Raw genomic sequence first — 24,389 nt, 5'->3', positions numbered from 1 at the left:
TTCCCCTTGTTTCAACCTGGTTCTCATCACCAACTACGCAGTTCTGCGTTCTTAAAACCAGTAATTTCGACTGATTTTCTTTACCCGCGAAAAGGCCTCCACACTGAACTACGCGTCCCAGCCCCGGCGCCAGTGACGTCAGCGCAATTAACGTAGACGTCGCCGGTTTCCTCGCCGTATTTTTTGCGTATCTTCGGACCTTCTCGTACTTCGGGCACATGCTGTCCCGTAGCAAATTGGCATGTATATCTCTGGAAGCAGTCGTAATATTTCGTGGTTCGTAATCGCATAATTTGCAGTCGAGAAAAGGGTCAAGATCTGTGACATTGAAGAAAGGAAAGCTGGTACGGGAATATCAAAGTTATCTTCGAAAAGAGAGTGTCGATTATTTGATTTATCAATCTATTTTTGCCTATTTTCTATTGTGTGACGTTCAAACCTACTTCTTAATTGTTGCTGTTTTCGCTATTGTAGGAGATTAATCGCTCTATCTAGCATTTCACATTGTCAATGCATAGAATACAACAGCTTCGTTTTCTTATTTCATTGTCCTTCTGACGAAGCAATGCATTGCTTTTTTTTTCATTGCTTTGTCGTCTTCTCCGTAAAGATACATTGTCACCAAGTGACGTCAGAATATATCGTCGTTTTGAGCATCTGTTCTATTTCTGCCTCTACCGGCAGCTGTTTTTCCATTGCGCTTCATATTACAGATATCTAGCAACTTCCTCGAGTGTAGGTGGTGTAACTTCTTGCACTGCTTCCATCGGTCACAATCAAAAGAGTAGTGTTCTGTGCCACATAAAAGCGCAAAATGTTAATGTGCTGCGTGATTTGGCTTAAATACAGTCCACTCTGACTGAAGCTATTTACGAATTGGTATAATATGTGTCGAATTTGGTCCGAAGCACTGGCCCATAATATGATAAGCGATACAGTTTGTTACGGCTATGAGGCAAATAATGCTCTAGTGTTCCTCGTAGCGCGACCAGAGATTTTTGGCTTTAAGAGTCAAGTGTATACGTTTGCCTCCATCGGTGGTCACGTGGCACGGCAGGTCATTTACCGCGTCCCCTTTGCAAACAAAAGGCGACCCTTTGGATTGTTTGTAGACATATCTTCCAAAAATTCGCCTTCTCTAAAAACGCATTAACGGAATTATTACCTCATGGAGTCATGGAGGTGCAAACATTTTTTAATGTGTAATTATGGAACGGTCTTTTATGTCGTTATTTTTGGAATGGCTATAGCACTCATCCGAGCCAAGGGACAAACTAGGTGCCAAGAGGCATTTAGAAGACATTGTCTTATTTTTTTTTAATGTTTTGTCAGCGCACTCCCTCTTTTTTGTGTGCTCACGTCAGAAAACGTAGTTGTTACTTTACCTAAGGGCTGCGCCGCCTGAATAGACTTTCTTTATTAATTTAACTAACATCGCTTCCGTACCACGTGACAGTGCTTCGCGGGGTGCAGCTCACCCTAGCGGGGGACCCCCGACGCTAATTTAATCTCTCGTATGATTATCGCGTTTGCTTCGAAACTCTGCGAGGCTTAATGGGATTATCGCTGCTTCTGACTCGCCGTCAAGTACGGTAATATTATGTCTCCGTTTAAAAAATTATTTCCGGCATATTTGTTTCTTTTATGCTAACTTCTCTGTTGTAATCTCATTTAATTCTGTGAAGCGTCGATCGATGTTGGACGCTTTAATACTTGTTTGTCCTGCACGCTTTTCATATAGAGTTGATGTGGATGAAGTACAGTCACGGACAAACGAAATGCGAACAAGAAATTACGTAGTAGAAGAGGTTTCGCGAGTGATAACTCGTGAGCACTATCTATCGGGAAATAACAGCATGTTCCAATGCGTCCCAGTGCCTTTCAACACACTGGGAACACTGTACAGTGTCACAGCGCACTGGGAGCACTTTCTGTTATCTGGGGAAGCCTGGGCGAACATGGCGGACGTAAAAGTCTTTATATTGTTTCTTGCCGAAAAAAAATCTAGTTACTTTAGGTGTACGCTTTCTTCGACCGTACTGGAAGCTGGCCACAATGGAATTCGCTGTGATACGCTGGTATGGACACTTGGTGAATCGGGATGACGCTGGATCGCTCAGGAACACTGGGCGACGATGGTAGTACAAGCCCTATAGGTTACCTTGCTATCTTTATAATCAGGCTGGTCTGGATTATGATGGTAGCAACATAGCGAAACAACGCTGTAGCCTAACGTGACGGCAATGGAAAAAAAAAAAAAAACGCATGTCAGGTATGAGAGCGCTTCATGAATAGTGACCTGTGGTAGTAGCTGTGTAAAATTTGATATTAGATCGTAGATTTGATATCTGTGTTTCAGAAAGCGCTGAGAGAGGTGGCGCAGAGCGCGTCTTGTTTGTAAACATAGTTGATCTCCAGGTCGTGAGGTGCTCACTTTCGCGTGAGGTTGCGTGGCACGCAGTTTTAAATTGATTTTAAATATATTCTAGGCTATATTAGCGGCAATAGTTTGCTGATGATGATGATTGTGTGTGTGTGTGTGTTGTCCACAGAAATATAGCTCGCAAGTTATCTCGCTTTGGAAAGTTGAGTCAGTAATCCTTTAAGGGACAGTTTCCCCGAAGTTGAACGGCGCTGAGCTAAGCTCCCATCTATAGAGTTACTGTATGCCACCTTTAGGTAGCAGAGTTGCGCATCTGTTTTCCAAACGCCGCTAGCAACCATGCATTGCGGAGAAGCTGACGCTCGGACAAATTTTTGTATTTATCGACGCCGCCGCTGCAGCGAACTGAATTAACACTAGTCATCGACAGCCAATGTTTATCGCCGGCCTGCGACACACCCTACAGGTTAATCGGCGACACGGTAGGTATGTCGCCTGCAAAAACGGAGTGCGACTTCACCGCAAAGCTGTGGTTGCTAGTCGAACCTATGCGCAACTCTGCTACCTAAAGGTAGCATATAGAGTAACTCTACTCCCATCCTTGCAGAAGCGCCATAAGAAATTCCGCTCGTAAGCGCGGAAACACATTCTCTAGTCTTTAAAAACAGGTACTCCAGCGAATCTTGGAAAGCATTATGCAAACTGCGCAGATGGCTGACCGCGCGAAGTTAGTGCGAAGGGAAAAGGCAATATTTGCGAGCAGGGGGAGGGGGGGGGGCGTGGTCTCTTCTTTACCATTCAACCAGCCGCCTGGGTCACGGTTTTCATTCGCAGTACGTGGAAACTGAGATCAGTGGCCCCACCACAACTTCTCGGCCTGCATACGGTGAATTCCGAGAGCATTGGCTCGCTTATACATATCCTAAAAGGGTACTAAAGGATGCAGAATAACGACGTTAAGAAAGCGTGGCTTTAAAAATCTCTCACGCGGAGGCAAGAAGCGTCGGCGAAGTCTGCCGTTTCCGGAGCCTCAAAAGTACGCAGGGAAAGTTCGTGTCAGCTACGCAACGCCGCGGGGCAAGAAAGTGTTACGTGCCCCGCAACTGCATTCGGCGGTAGAGCCAGTTGAAGGGAGTGAGTGCGCCACGCGATACTGCCGCTGCCCGAACCAGTGTTCCTGTTATTAATGTCGTGTACTGTATCTTGCGTTTTTGTTACTTCCTCGTCGCTAGTTGGTTGCAACTGAACCCCCCGCCCTCCAAACTCCCTTGCGCTGCGGCGCGTCCGGTCGCCCCTGGGGCATCGTTCGCTGAACGGGAAGGGAGTGGGGGGTGGGGTATCGTATAGGAAGGGGGGACACCCTGTAATTCAACCGTGCCTCTCTGGGCATCGTCGGTGTAACCCCTCTTTGGTTTTCCGGTGTTTTCTTTATTTGCAAACCTTCGTTTTCTGTACACACCCCACTCGGCGGGTTGCCCCCCCCCCCCCCCCCTTCCTCATAACAATTCGAGTTCTCTCGTCTCTCCGAAGCCGCGGCCTTCCCTTGCTTCCTGCCTTGCAGGGGCGGCAAGCAGGTCTGGGTCGTTGAGCCCTTCCTCAGTCAGCGGCTTTTTTGCCGCCGGGGAAAGCCTCCCATCTTTTCTTTCTCTACTTCTTCTCTCGCCTAAAACTGAACCTCCTCCGCCTCCTGAGCCGCTTCTGCGGCTCGCGCGCACGCACTCAGAACCTCCAGTAGCGGCCGTCACTCTTGTTTAGCTTGTTCCTCTCTGCCGCTCTCTTCTCTTTGCGCACAAAAATGGCGGCGCCCGTTCCCCCACTGCGGAGAGAGAGAGGGGAACCGGCGCCCCTGGGGAGAGGAGGATATGAGGAGCGCCCAATCAGCGAGGAGGAAGCTGCGCCCCCACGCCGCCTTGTGGCGGGAGGAGGAAAGTCTCGTGAAAGAGGCTTGGCGTTCCGTCGTCTGCTTTCGGGCGAGCAGACGATTTTTTTTTTCTACTTCGATGCCTTACATCGAAAGTGTCGTCCGCTCGCAGGCTACAGCGTGTTTCGTTCTTGGTTGAAGAGAAAGGTGTGGAGTGTGTAAAAAGAGAGAAGTGGTTTTTGAAAGAAGCAAACAAACATGTAACAAGGCCTAGCATAGAGGAAGAAGCGGTACATCAAATAAAAAGAAATGTGAAACGGAATCATGATGGAGGAAAGTGAACGTGCTAGAACGAAAGAAGGGGGAGAAGGTATTCAGTGTAGAGGGATATGAAATGGATTGCAAAGCAGCACAAGCACACTTATACGCATGCGTGTACAGGAGCCGGCTTCTTAGTATGGAAACAGACTCGCGAATTGAAAAGCGGCTGCTTTGAAGCGGGCGAATGAACAACTGGAGTTGATGTGGCTGCTGCCAGAGACAGGCGAAATAAAGATAAAGATGGCGGCGCTAGTGCGGGATGCGAGGGGAAAACGCGGTATCGAAATGAAAGACTCAATAGAGTGAGAGAGAGGGGAAATGAATTGCCGAAGTGGTCCTGGTGGAATATAAAGAACGGTAGCTGCAAGATGGCGGACGTGAAAGGAAGACGGAGAAACGAAAAAATATGCGAAATAATCAAAATTCCGTAGTCGAGGGAAGATTATTAAGTTAGCGAGGACGACAGTGAATGGGAGGTGCGACAAAAGAGATGGAAAGTGTTGGGTGAACGGTAGCGTTGCAAAGCGCAAACTGTTTTGTAAACAGTACATGGTCGTGCGGTGCAAATAGTGTGAAACTATAGGTGGTTTCAGTAATTGTAGCGAGCTCCATTCTTGGTGGTCGAGTAGCTGAAGAGGACTTGAGTGTGAATAGAATATGGAAACGGTAAAAAATCTAGCCGAGTAAAAAGAAATCGAGAGAGCGCTGCGATCAGGAAATGTAATAAAACGCTGGGAGGAAGTAGCTAACGAAGAACGGGAAGTTTGAAAGCCTTTGCTTGCACACAGACACGCCATTATACTATACTATAGGTTGCGGAATGATGGGGTGAAGTATTGCATCGCGAAACTTGCAGGCTACGAAAAAAGAACAAATGCGTCGTGGTGTAGTACACTTAACCGTATGCGAGGTTGAACGAATAAATAAATGTAGAGACCCGTAAAAACGTGAGCCGAGACGCTCAACAGGAAACGCAGCGAAGTTGGGACAGGCTCGCAGAATTTGAAGCAGGTGCGGCGAGTTGTCGACGCATAAGTAAGTTAACAAATTTGCGCCGTAGTGTGTGCGCCGAATAAATCAGCGACATCGCGTCACACATAAAGAAGCGTGGAAGGCGTGTTTCGGAAATTATTTCACGCGTGACGTATAGTGTTTGCTGGTGCGCCAAGTTACAAAGAACGTTAGAAAGCAAAGCAAACAAAACGGAAAATAATTTACTGGGCCGAGCGAAAATTACAAATTTATCTAATAAAACTAAGCGTGCTCAGAAATACTACTTGATGTGGGACTTCATTTGAATGCAAGCGCACCGACTTTCGGGCGAGTTAATTTTGCATAGCAGAACACTGTCAAGCGCACACAAGCAAGGACAGAAGAATATGACGGCAATACAAGCCGTCACTTGATTGGTTCGATTTTCGCTCCTAATTTGTCTTTGTCGCAGGCCGCAATTGTACAGATTTGAAATTGCAAGTAGGGATAGCTTCTACTTCTTTTTTGAAGGAGTCAGCGTTAATGTTTCAGGTAAAGATGAAGTTGAGGCACGCACGTGTCAGTGGTATTACTATGAAGATATCTGCGAAAGGGCGCACAGTACTTGTGTGTTTGTTCTTCAAAGGAATGTTATGTAAGATGTCGCAGTACAATTTTTAGAAAGTGTTGATGGCGATAAAATAAGTGAGCTCAGGTGTTACGATGAAACGAAGGAAATTTTCGAACGTGGAAACACGAGAGCACAGGTTGTTGAAGCTTGAAAGCATAGAAGTGCGCGCAGAAAAGGGGGGGGGGGGATGAGGGGCAGCGGGAACGGCCGCACCCCCCTAATCACCTAAGAGGGGGGGGGGGGCAAAATCTGCCCTGTACATTGACCCTTCTAGTCATCTAAGAGGGGGGGGGGCGCAAAGTCTGCCCCATACATTGACTTAGTAGGGTGGGGGGTGCTGCGATGAACCTTCGCCCCCCCCCCCCTCACCCCATGATGGGGAACCCTGCGCACGCCTATAATTGAAAGTGTATGAATGTTATACTGCAGGGGCAGAGAAAAGTAAACTTGAAACGAGAAATTTCCGTCTAAGTTTCCTAGATGGGATTGTCGTAGTTTCCGAAGCAATTAATGGAGGCACGTACAGTATTAATACGTATTTTTGATTTCATTACATTGTTAAAGCCAACACGAGTCGTCATTTAGTCAACGTTAGACTGTGCTTATAGTGTCCGAGGAAATACGGTGTAAGCTTGACGCAATCCGTTGATTGTTTTTTTTTTTTTTTTAACTGCGGATAAGTTTAGGTAACCACACTGTCGTTGTCTCTTGTCTCGTGTTGTTGTAACGAAGTTGGCGTCATGTTTCAGACATAAGCCGAGCTGGCTATACACGTTTGGAACGCCCGCACTTGCTTGCCCGTGAATGTCAGCGTCGTCCAAGGGCTAATTGCTTTGTGTATTTATATTTTAATATTGCAACAAGTGGGAATATTTGTCATGTTGCTGCTGTTATTGTATGGGGAGGTGGGACCAGGCAAGCTGCCTATATGCAGCTTTTATCCCACCATCCTTGCTGTGTATACATGTTTTGTAACTATGTGGCAATAAACTTCAACTTCAATTGGTCTGTCCGAGCAGCGCCTTCTCTATTTGTCCGAGCTAGCGAAGCGCCAGCTTTGGGAAATAGATAAAAATCTACAGAAGAGAGAAGCGGAGGCGAAACGCCACCTCTGGGAGGTAGACGTACCGTGATCAGAACAGCAAACAAAAAACAGCAGACAGCTGACTATGGAACAGAAAATAGATAATGGCAAAACAAATCAGGTAATCGCAAGAAAACAACAAAAAAAAGGATAGGAAATATCACATAATCGCACGAAAAGAACAGAAAAGAGCAGTTAAACAAAAGAAAACAACGCATAAGAACAGAAAATAGCAGATAAACGCAAGGCAAACACAGGCGAATCACTGCTCCACAGTTCAGCTTCCATTTGGGGTGGAGCTGTCTAGGATTTAGTTTTTTTTATGAATTCAAGTTGTAGTACATGTGATTACCTTGATTATGTGTTTATAACAGCTTGCATGAGCTTATGATATCGCTGCAGAGAACTTGATCCCTAATTTTAGCTCGGAAAAGGCTTCTTTTTGTGCTTACCCAAACACATGCTCTCACACTTATGTTCACTTCGCAAAGCACGTCTCGTATCAAAAACGAAAAAAAAGAGTCATGTGCCCTTTGCACCTGCCCAGTAGTTCTCAAGTGGTTAACTGCGTTGTAGAAGTGTACATATTTGTTTTATTCTTGTCGTTCCCGAGCATTGCAGCGTTGCTGTTCCTTCGAAGTACAAATTTACTATGCAGAATGTCTACGGGCAGCTGTTTGCATCGCGTGCGTCTTGGAAAGCCGTTCTTCGCGTTTGAAACGTCCTCGCCCGGAATTTTCGGCGCGAGCCATCCGTCTCGCCAGCGAGATTACGCGATGACAGATCCCGATAGCCACGGTCGTTTTTCTTCGCATGCCATCACATCAATGGCAGTTGCTTTCAGGCCGTCAAGTGCTCCGTCTTTTGGCATAGCAGATAGGAACCGAAGAAAGAGAAGCGTTGTTTCATTACGTAGTGGTGTGTCTTTCTTTCTTTCTTTCTTTCTTTCTTTCTTTCTTTCTTTCTTTCTTTCTTTCTTTCTTTCTTTCTTTCTTTCTTTCTTTCTTTCTTTCTTTCTTTCTTTCTTTCTTTCTTTCTTTGAGTCATTCATCAAAACTTAACGGGAGACTGCATATGGCATGTCTTCGGCCGCTCAAACACTCGCAGAAATCGGCGTACAGACTACTGTCTCTACGCCGATTTCGTTATTGTTTTGGAAAACCCAGCTGGACACAATTTACAGATAAGTTGAACTGCAATCAGTTACGGTTAACCTGCGGCAGGTGCAGCGTGAGTGCGTGTTGCAAGTTGATTTTCAATCAAATGACCAACTGGGCGAGTTGGTGAGCGGTCATATTATACGCCTGCCAATTTGTGCGTTTGCGCTTGCCCTACGTAGCAGTGAACAAGCTGATTTTGGCACACCTTTGCTTTTAGTTGGCTTCTTGCATAGGTTCTACAACAAAGAAGTTAAACCAAACTTAATATTTATTTTTTATTTAGGGTGCACTCGTGGTCAGACTTGCAGCAGAAATTTGTCTCAGCCAGTTTCACGAAGACTCAAAGTTTTCAAAATATACTCAGCCTGATTCAGGCTTATCCAGGCTTATCCGATGTTTTACCTTACCCAGCGTCACGCGGTCTCAAGCTTGCCGAAATTCTGTATAACGTTGCTCGCTCGCACTAATTCTCACCTAAATTTTACTCATCCAAGCTAACCCGAACTGCAACACACCGAAATAAAACTCACCAGAATTCTGCTAAGCCAAGCTCATACTGCAATAAATTCATCTCTGCCCGAAGCTCACCGTAACTCCAACTCACCAAAATTACACTGTCTGGCTCACTCGCGAACTCAGTCTTACCAGGATTCTGCTGAGCCATACCTAGACAACAGCAGTTTCTACTCAGGTTAAATCTCATCCGAACTCTAACTCACCAGAAATATACTCAGTCTGGCTAACTCGTGCTCATACTTGCCAACATTCTGCTGAGCCAAGCTGACTCACACTCCAGCAAGTCTTCTCAGCTATGGTTACCCGAACTCCAGCTAACCACAATTATTACTTTTTGGCTCACCCCTACTCAGACTGGCCAATATCCTGCTGAGCCAGGGTCGCTCAGACTCCAGATAATTCTACTCAGCCAAGTCTTACCCGGACCCAAACTTTCCGAAATTATAACCAACCAGGCTCAATCACACCCGGACTCACACTCTCCAATGCTACTCAGTCGGGCTCACTCAGACCCTTGTGAGGTAGATAAATATGAATGAGTCAATTCGATCACGAACAAGTTTGCCAACGTATGGTTTGTCAAGTGCTTCTCTGTATCAGCGCATACCATACCGTTGCTCTCGCGGTGCATGAACCAAAGGGTTCCTATTATAAAATTCTTTCACATCGTCACCGGAAGAATGCCCATGCATCCACTCCCAGCGTGTATATTTTCTATTTGCTTGCCTATTAGCGTGATAAACGTAGAACGATGTTTACGCTTAATAGTACACGTTGTTGGGCTAGTTGGTTCATAATCTTCAAAGCGCCTGTCCTGTACATCAGTGTTCCTTCTTAGTCCTTGTCAATTTTTGCGCTACCCAATTTTGAAGATGTTTACGCTGTTCCGCACATGGCGCGTTGTCATAAACAGTTCTATCGTCTGCATGCTTCCTTCGTGCGATACTGTCGTTAACAGAAGTTCTCCTGTCGTCTGCTAGCCCCAGAGGATATTCCTGGCTTCAGTTCCTTATTTCGCTGCTGGTGCGTGTCAGCGAACCAGCCGCCATCTGCGATCGCGTCATTCCATTTTCGCGCTAATCTCATCTCCCGCTCGTTTAAACCCGGCGCGCTGTGGATTAGTAATGCCTCCTCGATAACGGTAATGGACTCTCGGAGGCACGGGCGAGGACGCAGGAAGATCGAGAGCAGAAGGCGTTCGGCATTTTCTTCTGCGAAATTGAAAGCAGCTTCGTGACCCCGCTGCTCTTGGCGCGTGTCGTCTGCTCGTCGCAGCTGTTAGCGATCGGCGCCTGGTAATTTTGTTTTGTTAGTTGCTCCCGCTACCGACGTCCTGCAGAGATTCTTGCTTTGCAGAGCCTCCTCCCGCAAAGTCTCGCCCTCACTGCTTCGATCTGCAAGGAGCCGCGGAGAGAGGGAGATTACGTGACAACTTCGGTGTACGCCGAAGGCTGTCTGCCAGTTTTTTTCTGTAGAGTTGTGGGCCTGAACATTAAGGCGCTGTATGTGTACTTTCTCGTTAAGATTGTGCATCGTTACAAATTCTCCTTCGGGAGCCTCTTCTGTCTTCTGACTTGAGCTACTTTTCGACACGGGCGGGCGGAAGGGCGGACGGATGGACGCCATGGACGGACGGGCGGATGGAATGGATGGGACAGATGGAAGGGACGGACGGGAGGATGGAGTACACGTTAGGGATGGATGGAGTGGACGTTACGGACGGACGGAATGGACGGGATGGATGTATGAATGGAATGGAATTTAATGGACGGGACAGATGGAATGGGCGGATCGATAGAATGGACGGGGCGGATGGAACTGACGGACGGTAGGACGTCATGTTTCTACCTACTATACTTGACAAGATTGGTGGAGTGACCGGGTGCGGATGTAGCTATAGTACGCGCACCGATCCTGGTCCGGTAGCCCGCACACCAACCCTTATGCTGTAAACAATCGAGCTAGCGGGACAGGCTGAATAATTTTTTGTGTGGTGAAGTTGATGTCGACTGGCCTACTGATGCAGTTACAACACCCCGAGCTGCCAGTATTCAAAAAGACGACGTTCGTAAGATTGTTTGTTCACAAACATTAGCTGTTCTCGTATTTGTTCGTTAATTATCACACAGACTGGCATGGTACAACACAGTCAAGCTACATTATAATCAATGTATTAGAGTGATCCTGCTGCAAAATCAAACTTCTGTGGAGTCAATGTACCAAAGTACAGTCAATGTACCATGCAGTCAAACTACCGTGGAATGAATTTTCAGAGCTGACACGTCAAGTTGACAGTCAAGCTGACACGGTTACTAAACTACACTTTCAATCGACTGTACTGTCAACGTACTGTGCTGTCAATGTGGAGTACAATCTACTACTTAGGGAAGCTACAATACAGTCGTGCTTCTATAATACAGGCAACGCCCCGTAAAGTGCTTACTTTATGTAATTCTACGACGAAGTCGAGCCACAATACAGTCGAGAACACAGTCGAGCTACTGTACAGTACTGTACAGTACAGTGCTACTGTACAGCGCTTGTACAGTCAAGATTTTACACAATCTATCTACTGCACAGCCAAGCTGTCAGCTCAACGATCACGAATCGCCGATAACGCGCGAACAGCCTCGTAAGTATCGGTGACCCTGACCAACCGGACTAACGAGCTGTATCCGCAGCTTGCGGGCACCGTTGCACGGTTTATCATTTTTATTTATTTTTTTGTGTATGCGTAATGGAAGACAACGTACACGTAACCTCCGGACAAGACGAAGCGAGCAGACTGCGTGACTGACTGATCGGTATCTTCTTCTCCCGGCGAAACGACCGACAACCACCACCTTTCGACGATGGACGGCGACGACGAACCGCCGCGAGCGAGATTCCGTCGAAGCACGCAATGTAGCCAAGCCAAAGCCAGCATGAAAGGAAATTTCAACGTCGTCCACCGACGAGCAGATGGCGGCGCCAGCGTCGCCAGCTGCTGCTAGACGCCGCTCGCTTGTTTGGGTGTTGCTCCGAACGACTCTTCCCTCTTAAACAGCAATAAAAAATCTCTAGCTGCCGCGTTCAAGTTCATACGGGCGTTTCGCCCCATACTTTAATCGCCATTTCCTTCTTTTTTTCTCGTTCCTTGGCGGTAGTTTTCCTGATCGTTTTATCGCGTGCGGCGGCGCTGCTTTCGCTTTGCAGCTTCCCGTTGTATGCCCATCTCCTTCCTCTTTAATTTTGATTCCTACATCTAGGGGGCTGGAAGGGGGCGGGGGGAGGGTGTAAATTTGTTTCGTAATCCTTCTTCGAGATTATTACCCCCTGCATTCTTTTCTACGCTGCCAGCTCCTTCTAGCGCCCAGTGTCGGACGATCGCTGCTCGAAGTAGGTGCGGCGCCGAAGGGAGCGTAACAGGTCAAAAAAAAGAAAATAATGAGAAAGATAAATGACGGTAAGAAAGCCAAGTTCAGCTCACGCTATCGAGTCCACGCATCGACAGGGGGTAGGCGTGAACCAACGAGCGGGAAGTTTTGGCCACTAAGAGCAAAAAAGTAAAAGTAGTCATCAGCTGGCTTACGCCTTTCCCCCTCCGCTCGGCGGAACCAGTCCAATCGATGGCGTCATCGGTGACGTAATCGGCGAGGGAGCGAAAGAGAGCACCGCCGCGTCGGTCGGTTGTTTTGCGGTGGCTCCATCTGTCGGCGTTTCCACAAACTACGCGAACTGGTTTCTCTCGTTATTTTTCGCTGAGTGTTTTTGTTTCCTTTTCACTTGTTGCAAGGAGGGAGCTCGTGGCGAGGGAGCGAGCATAAAGCGGGCGCTCGTGTTAGCAATAAAAAACACTTCAAAGAAAGAAAGAATGAACGCGCGGCAGCGTTCGCGTTTCTTTGTCACAAAAAATGAATTCGAATGGTGTCAGTGTGACAGCGTCAGCATTTATTCTTGTGCTCACTCGTCCGGTTGCTTCACTTTAACCCCTCCGAAATGCCAAACGCTAAACGCTATCTCAAACTTGAAACTTGTCTGAAAATCAGTTCTGCGGAATCCCGCAAGGTGGCGGAAGGGTTAAGAAAGGGAAAATAGACAACCACCCATTTGTAGCACGAAGCCACAAATCCACAAGGAAATCCGTATGGATTTCCTTGTGGCTTCGTGCTACAAATGGGTGGTTGTCTATTTTCCCTTTCTTGAAACTTGTCTGTATGTTTCTGTATGATCGGCGTTATTGCGTGGGATACATTGCAAGCTATGCATCTTGCCGTTCATGGCAATGAAAAAAAAAAGAGGGGAATTCCTTTCGAGGGGCTCGTTTCTTTGTTAGAAACTTCAGCATGATTCTAACAGGCAATTAGGCTAAGCAAAGCATAGCGGATATTAATTGCTTATCTTTAACATGGTGTAGTGCGTAATTATTGCTACACTACAGTGAAAGAGAACAATTAATGCTCCCCATCATTTCATTGACTGTTAGATTAATTTGGTTGGTCTCGTGACTATGTCGCACATACTGCGATGATTCTCCGTGTCATATTCCATACGAATGTACTCGACAGTACGGTTAGGCTCTTGCTGTGCTGCACTGACGTTTTACCTTTATATATTCACAATGTGACTGACTCTACTGCTGAACCACGCTTTCATTTATATTTTTGTATATCCATTGAAGTTATTTTGTCACTTGCCGCGAATTCTGAAAGGAAAAAAAAAGTTATTTAGAATCACACACAGCTTTTCGTTCAGGTACGCAGACTAGCCCACACTAAGCACAATGTGTGTGTGTGCGTGCGTGCGTGTACTTCCTGACAGGCAGGGACAGGGGCAAGAACGAGCGGGGTATTGTTGAATGATGGCTTGTCTGAAGGAGAAAGCGGTAGTCGCGCATCCATCTACCGTTTTTCTTTTCTCTTTCATTTTTTTTTTTAAAAACATGGACAGGTGAAAAGGCGCAGCTGTGTTTTTTGTCCCCTCGCCTGCCGCTCCCGCTCTTCTACACATTACACGCGTTTCCTCCTGTGCGCGTTTAAATTACATTCTTTTTTTTTTTTCCGGCCCAACTTTACGCACATAACGGCGCTTGTTCTATTCTTTCCCCTCGCCCTCCTTTTATCTTTATTTATTTCTTTTTTTGTTCTCTATCATCCCTCATGTCTTCTGTTATCCATTATACCTCCCGCTTGCTGTACGGTGTCTCGTACTGCGTTTTAAAAAATGCATGTCGCCCGACCACCTGAGAGAGAGAGCGACCAAAGGGAAGGCACGCTGCGTAATGGCGACCATGTAAAAAAAGAAAGAGAAAAACTTGTTCCGCGCTCCTGGCATTCCTCGCAACAGCGCCAGTCTCTCTCAAGCAGTCAGGGAGGGGTGGCATGTCGTCGTGTGCAACGGGCGGCTCAGCTTCTTCGTGGGGGCGCTTTAAAAAAAATCCGCGCCGCTCCCGGTCCATGACCCGGTCATCCCTGCTTGCTGACGCTGTTGAATAACTTGGAAAGGAGCGGCTGGTGAATCCTTCCTGGCGGAACGTTTACGTAGCGTAGATCCTATCGAACTGATTATTATTATTTGATATGCGCACAGACACAAGGACACAGAGGAAATAAGTAGAGAGCAGGCTGACAACTACCACCTAGAGGGCCACAACGCCTGCCTACTCTTTCTGGAGGAAGGAAGAGATTGAGATAAGAAAGATAGGAGGAGAGAAAGAGAAAAGAAGATAGAAATGTTGGACTCATTGACTGTTGAACGAAGCAGTAGTCAGATTCAAAAGTTATGGACCACGACACTCAAGAAAAAAAAGCTAATCTTCCCGCTGCTTCGGCAGGCAGCCTTGAATTCAACTTCCAGCATTTTATAAAACGTGGTGACATGTACTCTGCACTTCGACCGAATAACTTACAAATTGCTGGGAAATTCAAAGTTTTCTCAGACCTATAGTGGTCTCTAGACTTTCGATGCCAACTGTACTTATTTGATTCGCGTTTACTGAAATGGCGGCCCTCTTTGTTGGCAAACTGTGTGTAGACCACGAAAGTAACTTCGACCACTTGGAGTTCATCAACGCGATCGAAATACAAGCACACTCTTCGCGCCAAAGGGGATGTGACGTATATTCGTAGTGTTTCATCAGTGAATGGATGGAAAAAAAAAACTTTTTTGTTTCATCAGTGAACTATTCCGCACTTTTCTAACCGCAGCTGTCGCTGCTACCACCTTGCGAAATAGCTCACACTCGTATTGGCGGCGAGGACTTACAGTGGCGCCGTCATGCTAAATCAGCTCCGTGACGTACTAAGTTGGATTGCTGGAGATTTCCTTCTGCTAAAGCGCATTATTTTTTTTTCCGGCAATGCGACGTAATCGCACTACTACAACAAAGCCCGAACTGTTGTGGCTCATTGATGGACCATTTATTGCTTCTAATTCAAAGTGAACGAATGACACCGCAAATAGGCAATGACGTCAAATGTGCACCCAGTGTTGTGGGAAAATTTCTTGGGGTGTTGTTCTGACCCTTTTATGTACGTTCGTTTGTATGCGTGCGTGTGTGTATAGATAGATAGATAGATAGATAGATAGATAGATAGATAGATAGATAGATAGATAGATAGATAGATAGATAGATAGATAGATAGATAGATAGATAGAAGATAGATAGATAGATAGATAGATAGAGAGAGAGAGAGAGAGAGAGAGACGGATGGACGGACGGACGGACGGATGTTGTTTTTTGGGGGCCAGTGGTTACATGATGAGTAGTGAAGAGTTCCAGCAAGTTTCAAACGCGAGTACAAGAAAGGAACGCACAGGAAAAGGCTGGCCAGCCTTGTCCCGTGCGTTGCTTTCTTCTTGTGTTCGCGTTTGAAACTTGCTAGAACTCTTCACTACTCAGCTATGCAAATGCTTGGATACACGCGCGCGGCGCATGTCGGCCTTCACGTCCTCGTCTTTTCGCGCAGTCATTCGTTCACTACGAAAACCCACACATTGCGAAACACGTCACTGTAACACTACATCAGTCGTCGCGAACGGTGAAGTGCAGCGCCCTTCCGAACGGAACTACACCGTCAGGAATTTCCTTGAACGACGATTGCAGGGAGCCAGATCGATGTGGTAGTCGTAGGTAGTTCCCCCCCCCCCCCCCCCCCACACACACACACCCTACCCCTTCTCTTTCTCTCGTATGCCTTAGATTCAGAGCGATTAAAAGGGGGCGGCAGTTCATTGGAACGACGACGGCGTTGTAGCGGCCTGCCAATGACAGCTGGATCGAGATAGGCAGGAACTATAAAGAACCACACTGAGAAAAGAAACATGGCCTAATTGCAACGACTTGCGGTATCTTACGCGTTAATTGCGTGTTCTTTCTTTCCTATAAGCGTCCGACTCGCAGTTCAGGACACCAAGGAAGAATAAAAGGTGATGAAGACGAGAGACTTAACTGCGTTTGGAAAGTCCCCAAGCGTACCTCAAAGAAAGAAGTAAATTGGAAGGACAGGGCAAGCAGAGCCTAGCTAGTGCGATGGGTCCGCCGAGAGGCTACGTTCGGGAGGGCTCGTTGCCATGGCGACCGCGGGAAAGAGTAAAATGAAGGAAAGAGAAATGGAAATGGGTGAAAAAGGAGCGAGGGGACGAGGGAGAATAAACGGGAAGTCGGGGGAGACAAGGGCTCCAGCTGTTGACAGCTCCGTGTCGACGCAGTTGCGTGCAGCACTGCCGATCACCACCTCTTCCCGTAGCCGGTGTCTTGAAACCGAACTGTTTTTTGTCTGTTCTGGCGTTTCGCGGGCTTTCAGGGTACCCTATCGCAAGCGTTGCTCTTAACGGTGTAAGTTCCTGTAATGGCGTTTAGGTGTTGCAGAAATTTTTGCGATGAGCAAAAACTGCTTCACGACACTTCGCAGCCACTACATGAAGTTATGATTACTCACCAAGTCAAAGAGATTAGTGGACGTATCGAAACCCGTGCGGGCTCGTCGTTCTGATTCTGCAGATTGTGAGCATTTTTATTCACTTTCCAAAACGTCATCTAATCTGTTTTACTTGGTCAATGCTCGCTATTTAACGGGGTAGACCATAAAAAATATAGCCGTTTATCAGCTCAGGTCTCTCCTGATGCATACGCATTAATCTTTCGCCTTTCAGCGCGAACAGATAACGAGGGAAGAGAACATGGGTACATCAAACTTTCGACTGTTTATTCATATTGTACTACAACTATATATCTGCCCATGATATGCGCAGCACACCGCAAACAAGTAAAACGCGCATCACCCCAATCGCAGACTACTGTGAAAAAACCTGCTTTCTGGCCGCGAAAGGAAGACTGGTGTATCGCTAATACATGACGATCCTCGGGTTCTGATGTAAAACGCCTCCAACAATTAACGAGACGTGGTGTCTTCGCTTTTACTAGAATCCGAATCGTATCCGGTCGCGGCTCACATTTATGTGAGCCAGGCACGTAGGCAAGCCCCCCCCCCCCCCCCCCCCCTCGAAATTTTTCCAGCCCTCTATATTCCCAGGGTACTTTTTTTTTTGCCATGGAAAGATTGTCTTTCGAACAGTTAGGCCTTGGGCCCTCCCCCCGAAAAAAAATCCTGGCTACGTGCCTGATGTGAGCTGCAGTGGGCCGGAAAATGTTCTCCGTCTTTACCCTTTAAAGGCAACTCGTGTTCCCGTGCGCGCTCGTTAACGCATCTTCCTGTCCGTCTGGTAGCATGCTGCCTGACCAAACGGGCTTTCGTCAAGCTCCCCTTCGCTTGGAGCCACCATTAGCTGTGGTATAACATGGTCGAAGCAGGTACATTGAGATGTACTGCACGCAATTAGTGCACGGCTGAGGAGTTCGCTTCCGGTTCTTCCGTTGACCTCGAATCGGGCGTTGGAGCGCGCTGCAGTGACGTGTGCAAGGCGCGCGGACGCCTTATTAGCGTGGCGCAACTGGTGGCGCCCCGGTGCGGCGGCGGTGCCAACTCTCGGCACGTCGATATTCATTGCTTCCTCTTCTATTTTTGGGGCCTTCTGGATTTATTTCTCTTTCGGTAGATAGCGCTGGTGACAGCTTTGTTAATAAATGACACTCTCTGGGCGAGATTTACGACTTTCGGGGCTGTAACTGGCGCCTCTCCGCGCCACTCGCGCGCTTTTCTGATTGTGCAGCGCGTTATACCCGTGCCACACGGGCACAGAAACTGACATTCGGTAGTGAAGGCATTCAGTTTCCGAATGACATTTTTTTTCGGCGGAGCTGCTACACGTCCAAACTGAATGACATTTGACTTGATGATGTCGATGGCAGCATCTTCCATAGTGAGCAACTGTTGAGTAGTTATAAAAAATAAGCAGCAAATAAACAAGCTTCATATACCTTCGAGAATAATTAAATGTAGAAATAAGCATATTACACTGCCGTAAGCTTGAGTTCGTTGCTTTGTTTCACAACGTTGCAGCTGACCGTAGCAACCTAAGCCAACACTAGTCCGATCCACAGCGTAAAAAGAAATTGGCGCCTGTCGCATCCAAAATACGGCGTTTGAAGCACTTGTGTAAGTGATTAGTGTAAATAAAAGACGTGAAAACTTTATTTTTAGCTGAATAGGATGTCGTTTTATATAATTTAGGTATATCGCACTTCGTCAGATGTGCCGTGGAGAGTATGCCTTTCTCAGTTGAATGAGTTCTGGCGATGGCATTAGGTGACAAATGGCATTTGGGCGAATGCCATTTCGTTCGTCCTTGTGGCACCGCGCGAATGGCATTAAATCTGAAGGCATTAGGAGGCAAATGCCATTTTCTGTGCCCGTGTGGCACGGGTATTAAATGTAGTGCGTACAGCATGCCTGCCAACTCTTCCGATTTGCCTGGTAGGCTCCCGAATTTTGAGCAATCCTCACCATTGTACGGGGATTGCCGTACGAACTCATTGCTTCATAGCCTCGGGAGCATAATAATAATTAAAGTAACATTAACTTCCTTCACCTGTGCTAATAACCAACATTTATGAAAAAAAAATTCGGCAGATCCCACGGCTTGTGGGCATCGGTTTCGTGCGAAGCAGCCGGCCAGTGATTGCCTATAGGCTGCATTTTTTGGCTTTTAGCCAAGCGTCAACAGGTGGATCGACGTGTATTCGTAAGTGTAGTGGTTGTGTGCACATCGTGGGCTTACCAGGAATGTCGACTACACTCGCATTTAAAGGGTAACCTATGGTCTGACGTAGTGTCAAAAATCATGTTAGAGCACAAACGCCACTATTGTCAAAACGGAGTTCACCTTACTGTGTGATCACGTTAATATCATACCTAACTTTCGTTAGCGTATTCCTCCGGGGTCGAGCAATGCTCGAATATAGCTTGGTGAATCACAGTAGTACAAATGTAATGTTTATTAGACTGCTATGAAAACGAAGTCAACACTGGAACCACGAGTGACATTAACCCAACATGACGCCTGTATTATAGGAGTAAATATGCAATGTTTATTGCTTTGTTAAAAATTAGAGAACTAGCACTACAACCACCATTGACGTTGCACTGACATTACACCTGCATACGGTCTTTTTCCCAAGCAGTTTCAAGGCCTGGCGTGGTTGTGTGGTAGGATACCTGACTGCCACGTAGAATGCTTGGGTTCGATTCCTGCTCGGATGCCGATTTTTATTCTTTACATTCGTCGGGTCAACGCTGCTGATGTCTGTTTTCTTAACGCTCTCGCATTTAAATTGCCAATGTCTGTTCTCGCCGTGCCTGGGGAGATTAAATTGTCAATCACCTGTGGCGCATACCCGCCTACCGTGGCCCGTCGTATACGGGTATGTGCCACACGTGTCTCGAGGAAAAGGTCTCACGACGTACGCGGCGGGATTTTCACGTTATTCATGTGATGACCAGACATTCATATTCGTCAAACCCACTTGCATCAAGTTAACGAGGAGATCACAAAGCACCCAGACGGAGGCGGCTAGATAGATAGATATAGACGGACGGAAAGAAAGAAAGAAAGAAAGAAAGAAAGGCTCAAAGTGCCTTAGGTTCGCTAAGAAATGCTTCGCATTTAAAATACGGATAGTAGGTTCTTACCAGGCCCGTAGCCAGCCCCCCCCCCCCGAAATTTTGATGACACATGGTGTTTTATCGAAAATAAATCATGAAAATAGGCGTTTTTCTCAAATAGTCAAGGTTTTCAGCCAGTGCCTCCCCCCCCCCCTCCCCCGAAAAAAATTCCTGGCTACGGGCCTGGTTCTTACTCAATAATTGTTCTCTTTATGTGTCCGTTTATACTGTAGTGATGGAAAATCATTTTGACAGGAAATATTGCTGAAGCCAGCATTCTGATCCACTTGTAGAATGACAAAGACAAGTCCACTTATCAAAATCATGACGACAAGTGCACTTGTCAAAACGTTGGCTTCAGCGACATTCCCAGTTAAATACTACCCTGCCACGGTGCACTAGTGGTTATGGTGCTCGACTGCTGACTGGAAGGTCGCGTGATCGAGTCCCGGCCGCAGCGGCTGCATTATCGGTGGAGGCTGAAATGCTTGAGGCCCGTGTGCTTAGATTTAGGTGCACGTTTAAAGAACCCCACGTGGTCTAAACGTCCGGAGCCCTCCACTACGGTGTCTTTCATAATCATATCGCGGTTTTGGGACATTAAACCCCGACAATTATTATTATTATTCCCTGTTCAGTCATTTTTCATCACTTCAAGCCTTCGCCTTGCCCTGAACTTTTATCGTGTTTATACTGTAGTAATTTATAATTCTACTCTTTCCTGTCGCAGCCAAACATGCCGACTTCTTTGATGCCGGCGTGATGGAGGAGCTCAAGCACCGGCTAGCAGGCGTGAGTGCTCCGCGGTCGCCCGCTGAACCCCACTCCTGGAACGGATCCACGGTCACCTTCCATGGAACGGTCAGTGCTGACTTCGCAGCCTCTCTATCGAAGGGCAACAAAATATAAGCCTGCTTGACAAAGTTGTACATCGAAGCTGTACAAAGCTAGGAGGTGGAAAAATGTGGCGGTCTGTGAGTGAACTGTAATTAAGCAATGCTGGTATACACTACCTCAATAGATCTCAGCGCTTTCACTAGTCTCTCTTCAGGTTTTATCAGCATATATAGGTAGGTATGATACCCGCCGCAGCATGAATCGCTATCCATAAAGTCCTTTAGGTGCTTTTTAATATCCTTTACGCTAACGTCACCATACGCAAAGTTTCAAGCACACATTTCTGAAATGTGGTGATAGAGAAATCAAAAACTACAACAGAAGACACTTCGATAGATCCCAGCTCGTGATAAACACCGGGGCCGCAAGTTGCAGCTTGCCTGGTTAACCAACTGTACGGTGTGCTTGGGCATTTTTCTTTCTTTTTATAACTTCATAGAATAAAGCTTTTGCTTCCTCCAACCATGCTTAAAAACGTGAGTTCGATTCCCGGCCATAGTGGCTGCATTTTGACTGGCACTAAATGCAAGGACTGACCAGTTTACGTCGATTTTGCTGCATGTTAAAAACCCTACGTGGTCGAAATCGATCCGACGGCCCCACTACGGTGTGTCTTGCAGTCATATCATGGTATTGGTACGTAAAGGCCCAGCACTTTGAATAAATTAATTGATGCACGAGCTCTTTCTTCTTCTCAACAAATTTCAGCTTACCATGTGTGTTTTTCGTCACTTAAAAGCTGGAAATAAATTTGTTGCAGTAACTCATTTGCAGTGGTGTTGAAAAATTCAAAATGTGCGTCTTCCTACAACTAACATTACGTACATAACTCGATGCCAGGCTGAGCGACCAAGTTGGGAGTTTTGAGATTGTGAATTTCATAACTGCAACATTTCTTCTGCAACGCTGAGCATGCAGCCACTGAGAGTAACAGAACTGTTAGTACTGACGTTTGATTACACGTTTGTGTGCAGTAATGTTTATGTTTTAAATGTAAACTTTAATTAGGGTGTTCTGTGGGAATTGCTGTGTCGAAGCCTTTTCCAACCTTCGTTTTGTTTTTCCTGATGTTGTGGGGTTAGTCAAGTTGCCATGACGCAGCTTTATCCCACTATTATGAGCCACTTTAATAAATGCTTTTGTGTATCCATGTGGCGATGTAAGTTAGGCTAGTCAACGTTTTGTAAAATTAAATAGTCAAACGTCAATATTACTAATGTAGATTTAACGAAATTTCGGTTATAACGAATTAATTGAGGAATTCCGTTGTCATTGATAATGTAATGAATATAAATTTACAACGATTTTTTGGATATAATGAACCATTCTCGTGTCAGATGTGACTTATTCATAAAGAGGTTTCGCTGTACACTACTTTGGACGTACACAGGTTGAGGGAAATTGGGTACACATTCGAAATGCACTAATCGCTCTCACAACCAATAGTCTGCTTAGATCTTTGCTTTTGAAATATAGGAATGCGAATCATAACTGCTGTATCCGACTATCCACTTGTGATTTATATGGGGAGTCATGCGAAAACTTGTGTCTATAGTTTATCCAAACGCAAATCACAGAAAAAATAGTTACAGCATTGCACTGCGCAGCATCGGTACAGAGGAGGCAGTGGTGAGGGCCACACAGATTTTATTTCCTCCATTGCTTAGGGATTCCTCGTTTCATTTTCCTCAGGTGGTGGCGAAAAGGAAAGAAAACACTGGAAAAGTGAAAGTGCTACTTCACTGGGTTCCTGAGAACATGTAAGTTGATAGTATTTCTTACTCACAAGCCTTTATTGTTGAACTTATGCAGTCGAGTAAGTTCTGCAGAAAGCAACAAGCATCGAGAAGGTGATATATTTTTAAAATGTATGAAGCTTCAGTGTAGGCATCGAACGTCATTGCAAGGAAGCGAAATCAAACAAAAGAACAATTACATTGTCTTCTATATTCGTTCTACCAAAATTCCTTACATGATATACTGCACACATCCTGAAACAGTGACAAGGTGGCATTTTTTTAGCATATTTGGAAGTTTAGTGTATAGTGTCATTCAAAGTAAATGTACAGTGAAGTCACATCCAATGCAAGAAAACTTAGATTATGTTCTACATTTATTGTAGTGGTAAATTGCTGACACAATATACTGTTGAGAAAATTCTTAGATTTACTTCCACATGTCAGACAGTTTATGCCTACGTTGTTGAAAGATTTCACATCATATATATGTACTGGCAAACTATGTATCCCATTTCACTGTTATTTTAAGGAAGTTGAATTCAAGTTGAATATTTTCAAAGAATATCTAACTATTTGCTCATTTCATCTTATTGTTTGGACTGAGTCTCTCTGTAAAGGTTTCTCATGTGCCTTTTTTTAATATTCGTAGCCTTGACACTTCTTTTTAGACCAGCTCTTTGCTAGCCTTCCAACAATCAAATATGCAGATATTATACTCATGCATTCACTCACATAAGTAGCTTAACACTACATCACTCTTAAGTGCAAGTGCAGCATCTACTGTTTTCTACCTTTATAAGTTGGGATGATGACTAGACTTTCCTTTTGTTTTTTTGCTTGTGTTAGTGGGAGAATGAACCACCAACCTCCACTCATAAGTGTGTTCATCTGTAAACTGTAGTCTATCCAAATGAAGTAGATTAAATTTTCATGATGTTCTTCATATCCATCAGATTTTGATGAACTTTGAAGGACGTGCACTGCTTATTTGGGCTCATTCTGAGGAAGCCTTTCACTTGCATCTGCTCTGAGCAATTAAAGGATTTATGAGTGAGGTATTTGTTTACATGACAAGTTATAGTAAAAAATTAGCCAACCTGGAAACATTGACTGAAAAAAGTTTATTGCCTAGAGGTAGCAAAAATAGGCAAAATCACAGTGAAATCTGGGAATTTACATTTACATAACCTGTGTTTGGCACTCCTATGAAATTTAAGATGTGATATTAGAGTTTCAGTTCCTTTTCCAAATACCAACCTTAATTTTTCTGACAGAACAGAAATGACGTTTTAAAAGACCAATGCACGAGTGTGTGAATGGATTTATGCTGTAGAGTGCAGAACTTTGTTGAACTGATTTTAAAAATGAGCCTGGGTCCACTGATCACATTTGTTCAATAGGAATACAGTATTCGCTGTTCAATTTGTTTAACGGAAGGCTTTGTGCATGGAATGCATAGGAAAACCGCCGGGATTTTTGCAAAAGATTGTATATTCTGAAAGATTTGCTTAACCAAAGTCCCTGTAACTGAGAGTTCATTTTAAGTTCCAATTTATTCGTCAGTGACGTTAGTTTTACATAATAGTGTATAACAAAATTAGTACAACCCAGGGAGCCCCAAAGTTAAAAAACTCTCAAGAGGATCCTATACATGATCTCAATCAGAAATTGTGAGATTTAATCAATCAGTCTTTGTGGTAACCTTATAGACAACTCGAAAAAGTAAATGGTGTGAAAAAACATGAAAATAGAAAGCTGTGTAGGACGATAAAAATGGCAAAGA

The 24,389-nt window shown here is 45.5% G+C and overlaps 1 protein-coding gene across 1 annotated transcript in view; it reads left to right on the top strand.

The window, feature by feature from the left end:
- LOC119403330 (zinc finger protein jing) overlaps nt 1-24,389 on the top strand; it is a 179,313-nt gene that overhangs the window by 142,206 nt on the left and 12,718 nt on the right. Inside the window, exons 9-10 of the mRNA XM_037670273.2 lie at nt 20,701-20,831; nt 22,560-22,627. Of these exons, the coding sequence (XP_037526201.1) occupies nt 20,701-20,831; nt 22,560-22,627 (199 nt within the window). The remainder of the gene's footprint in view (nt 1-20,700; nt 20,832-22,559; nt 22,628-24,389) is intronic.

This window comes from Rhipicephalus sanguineus, chromosome 8, assembly GCF_013339695.2.
Source record: "Rhipicephalus sanguineus isolate Rsan-2018 chromosome 8, BIME_Rsan_1.4, whole genome shotgun sequence".
Classification (NCBI taxonomy): domain Eukaryota; kingdom Metazoa; phylum Arthropoda; class Arachnida; order Ixodida; family Ixodidae; genus Rhipicephalus; species Rhipicephalus sanguineus.
The sequence above is the reverse complement of the archived record's forward strand: the minus strand, read 5'-3'. Positions and strand labels throughout refer to the sequence as shown.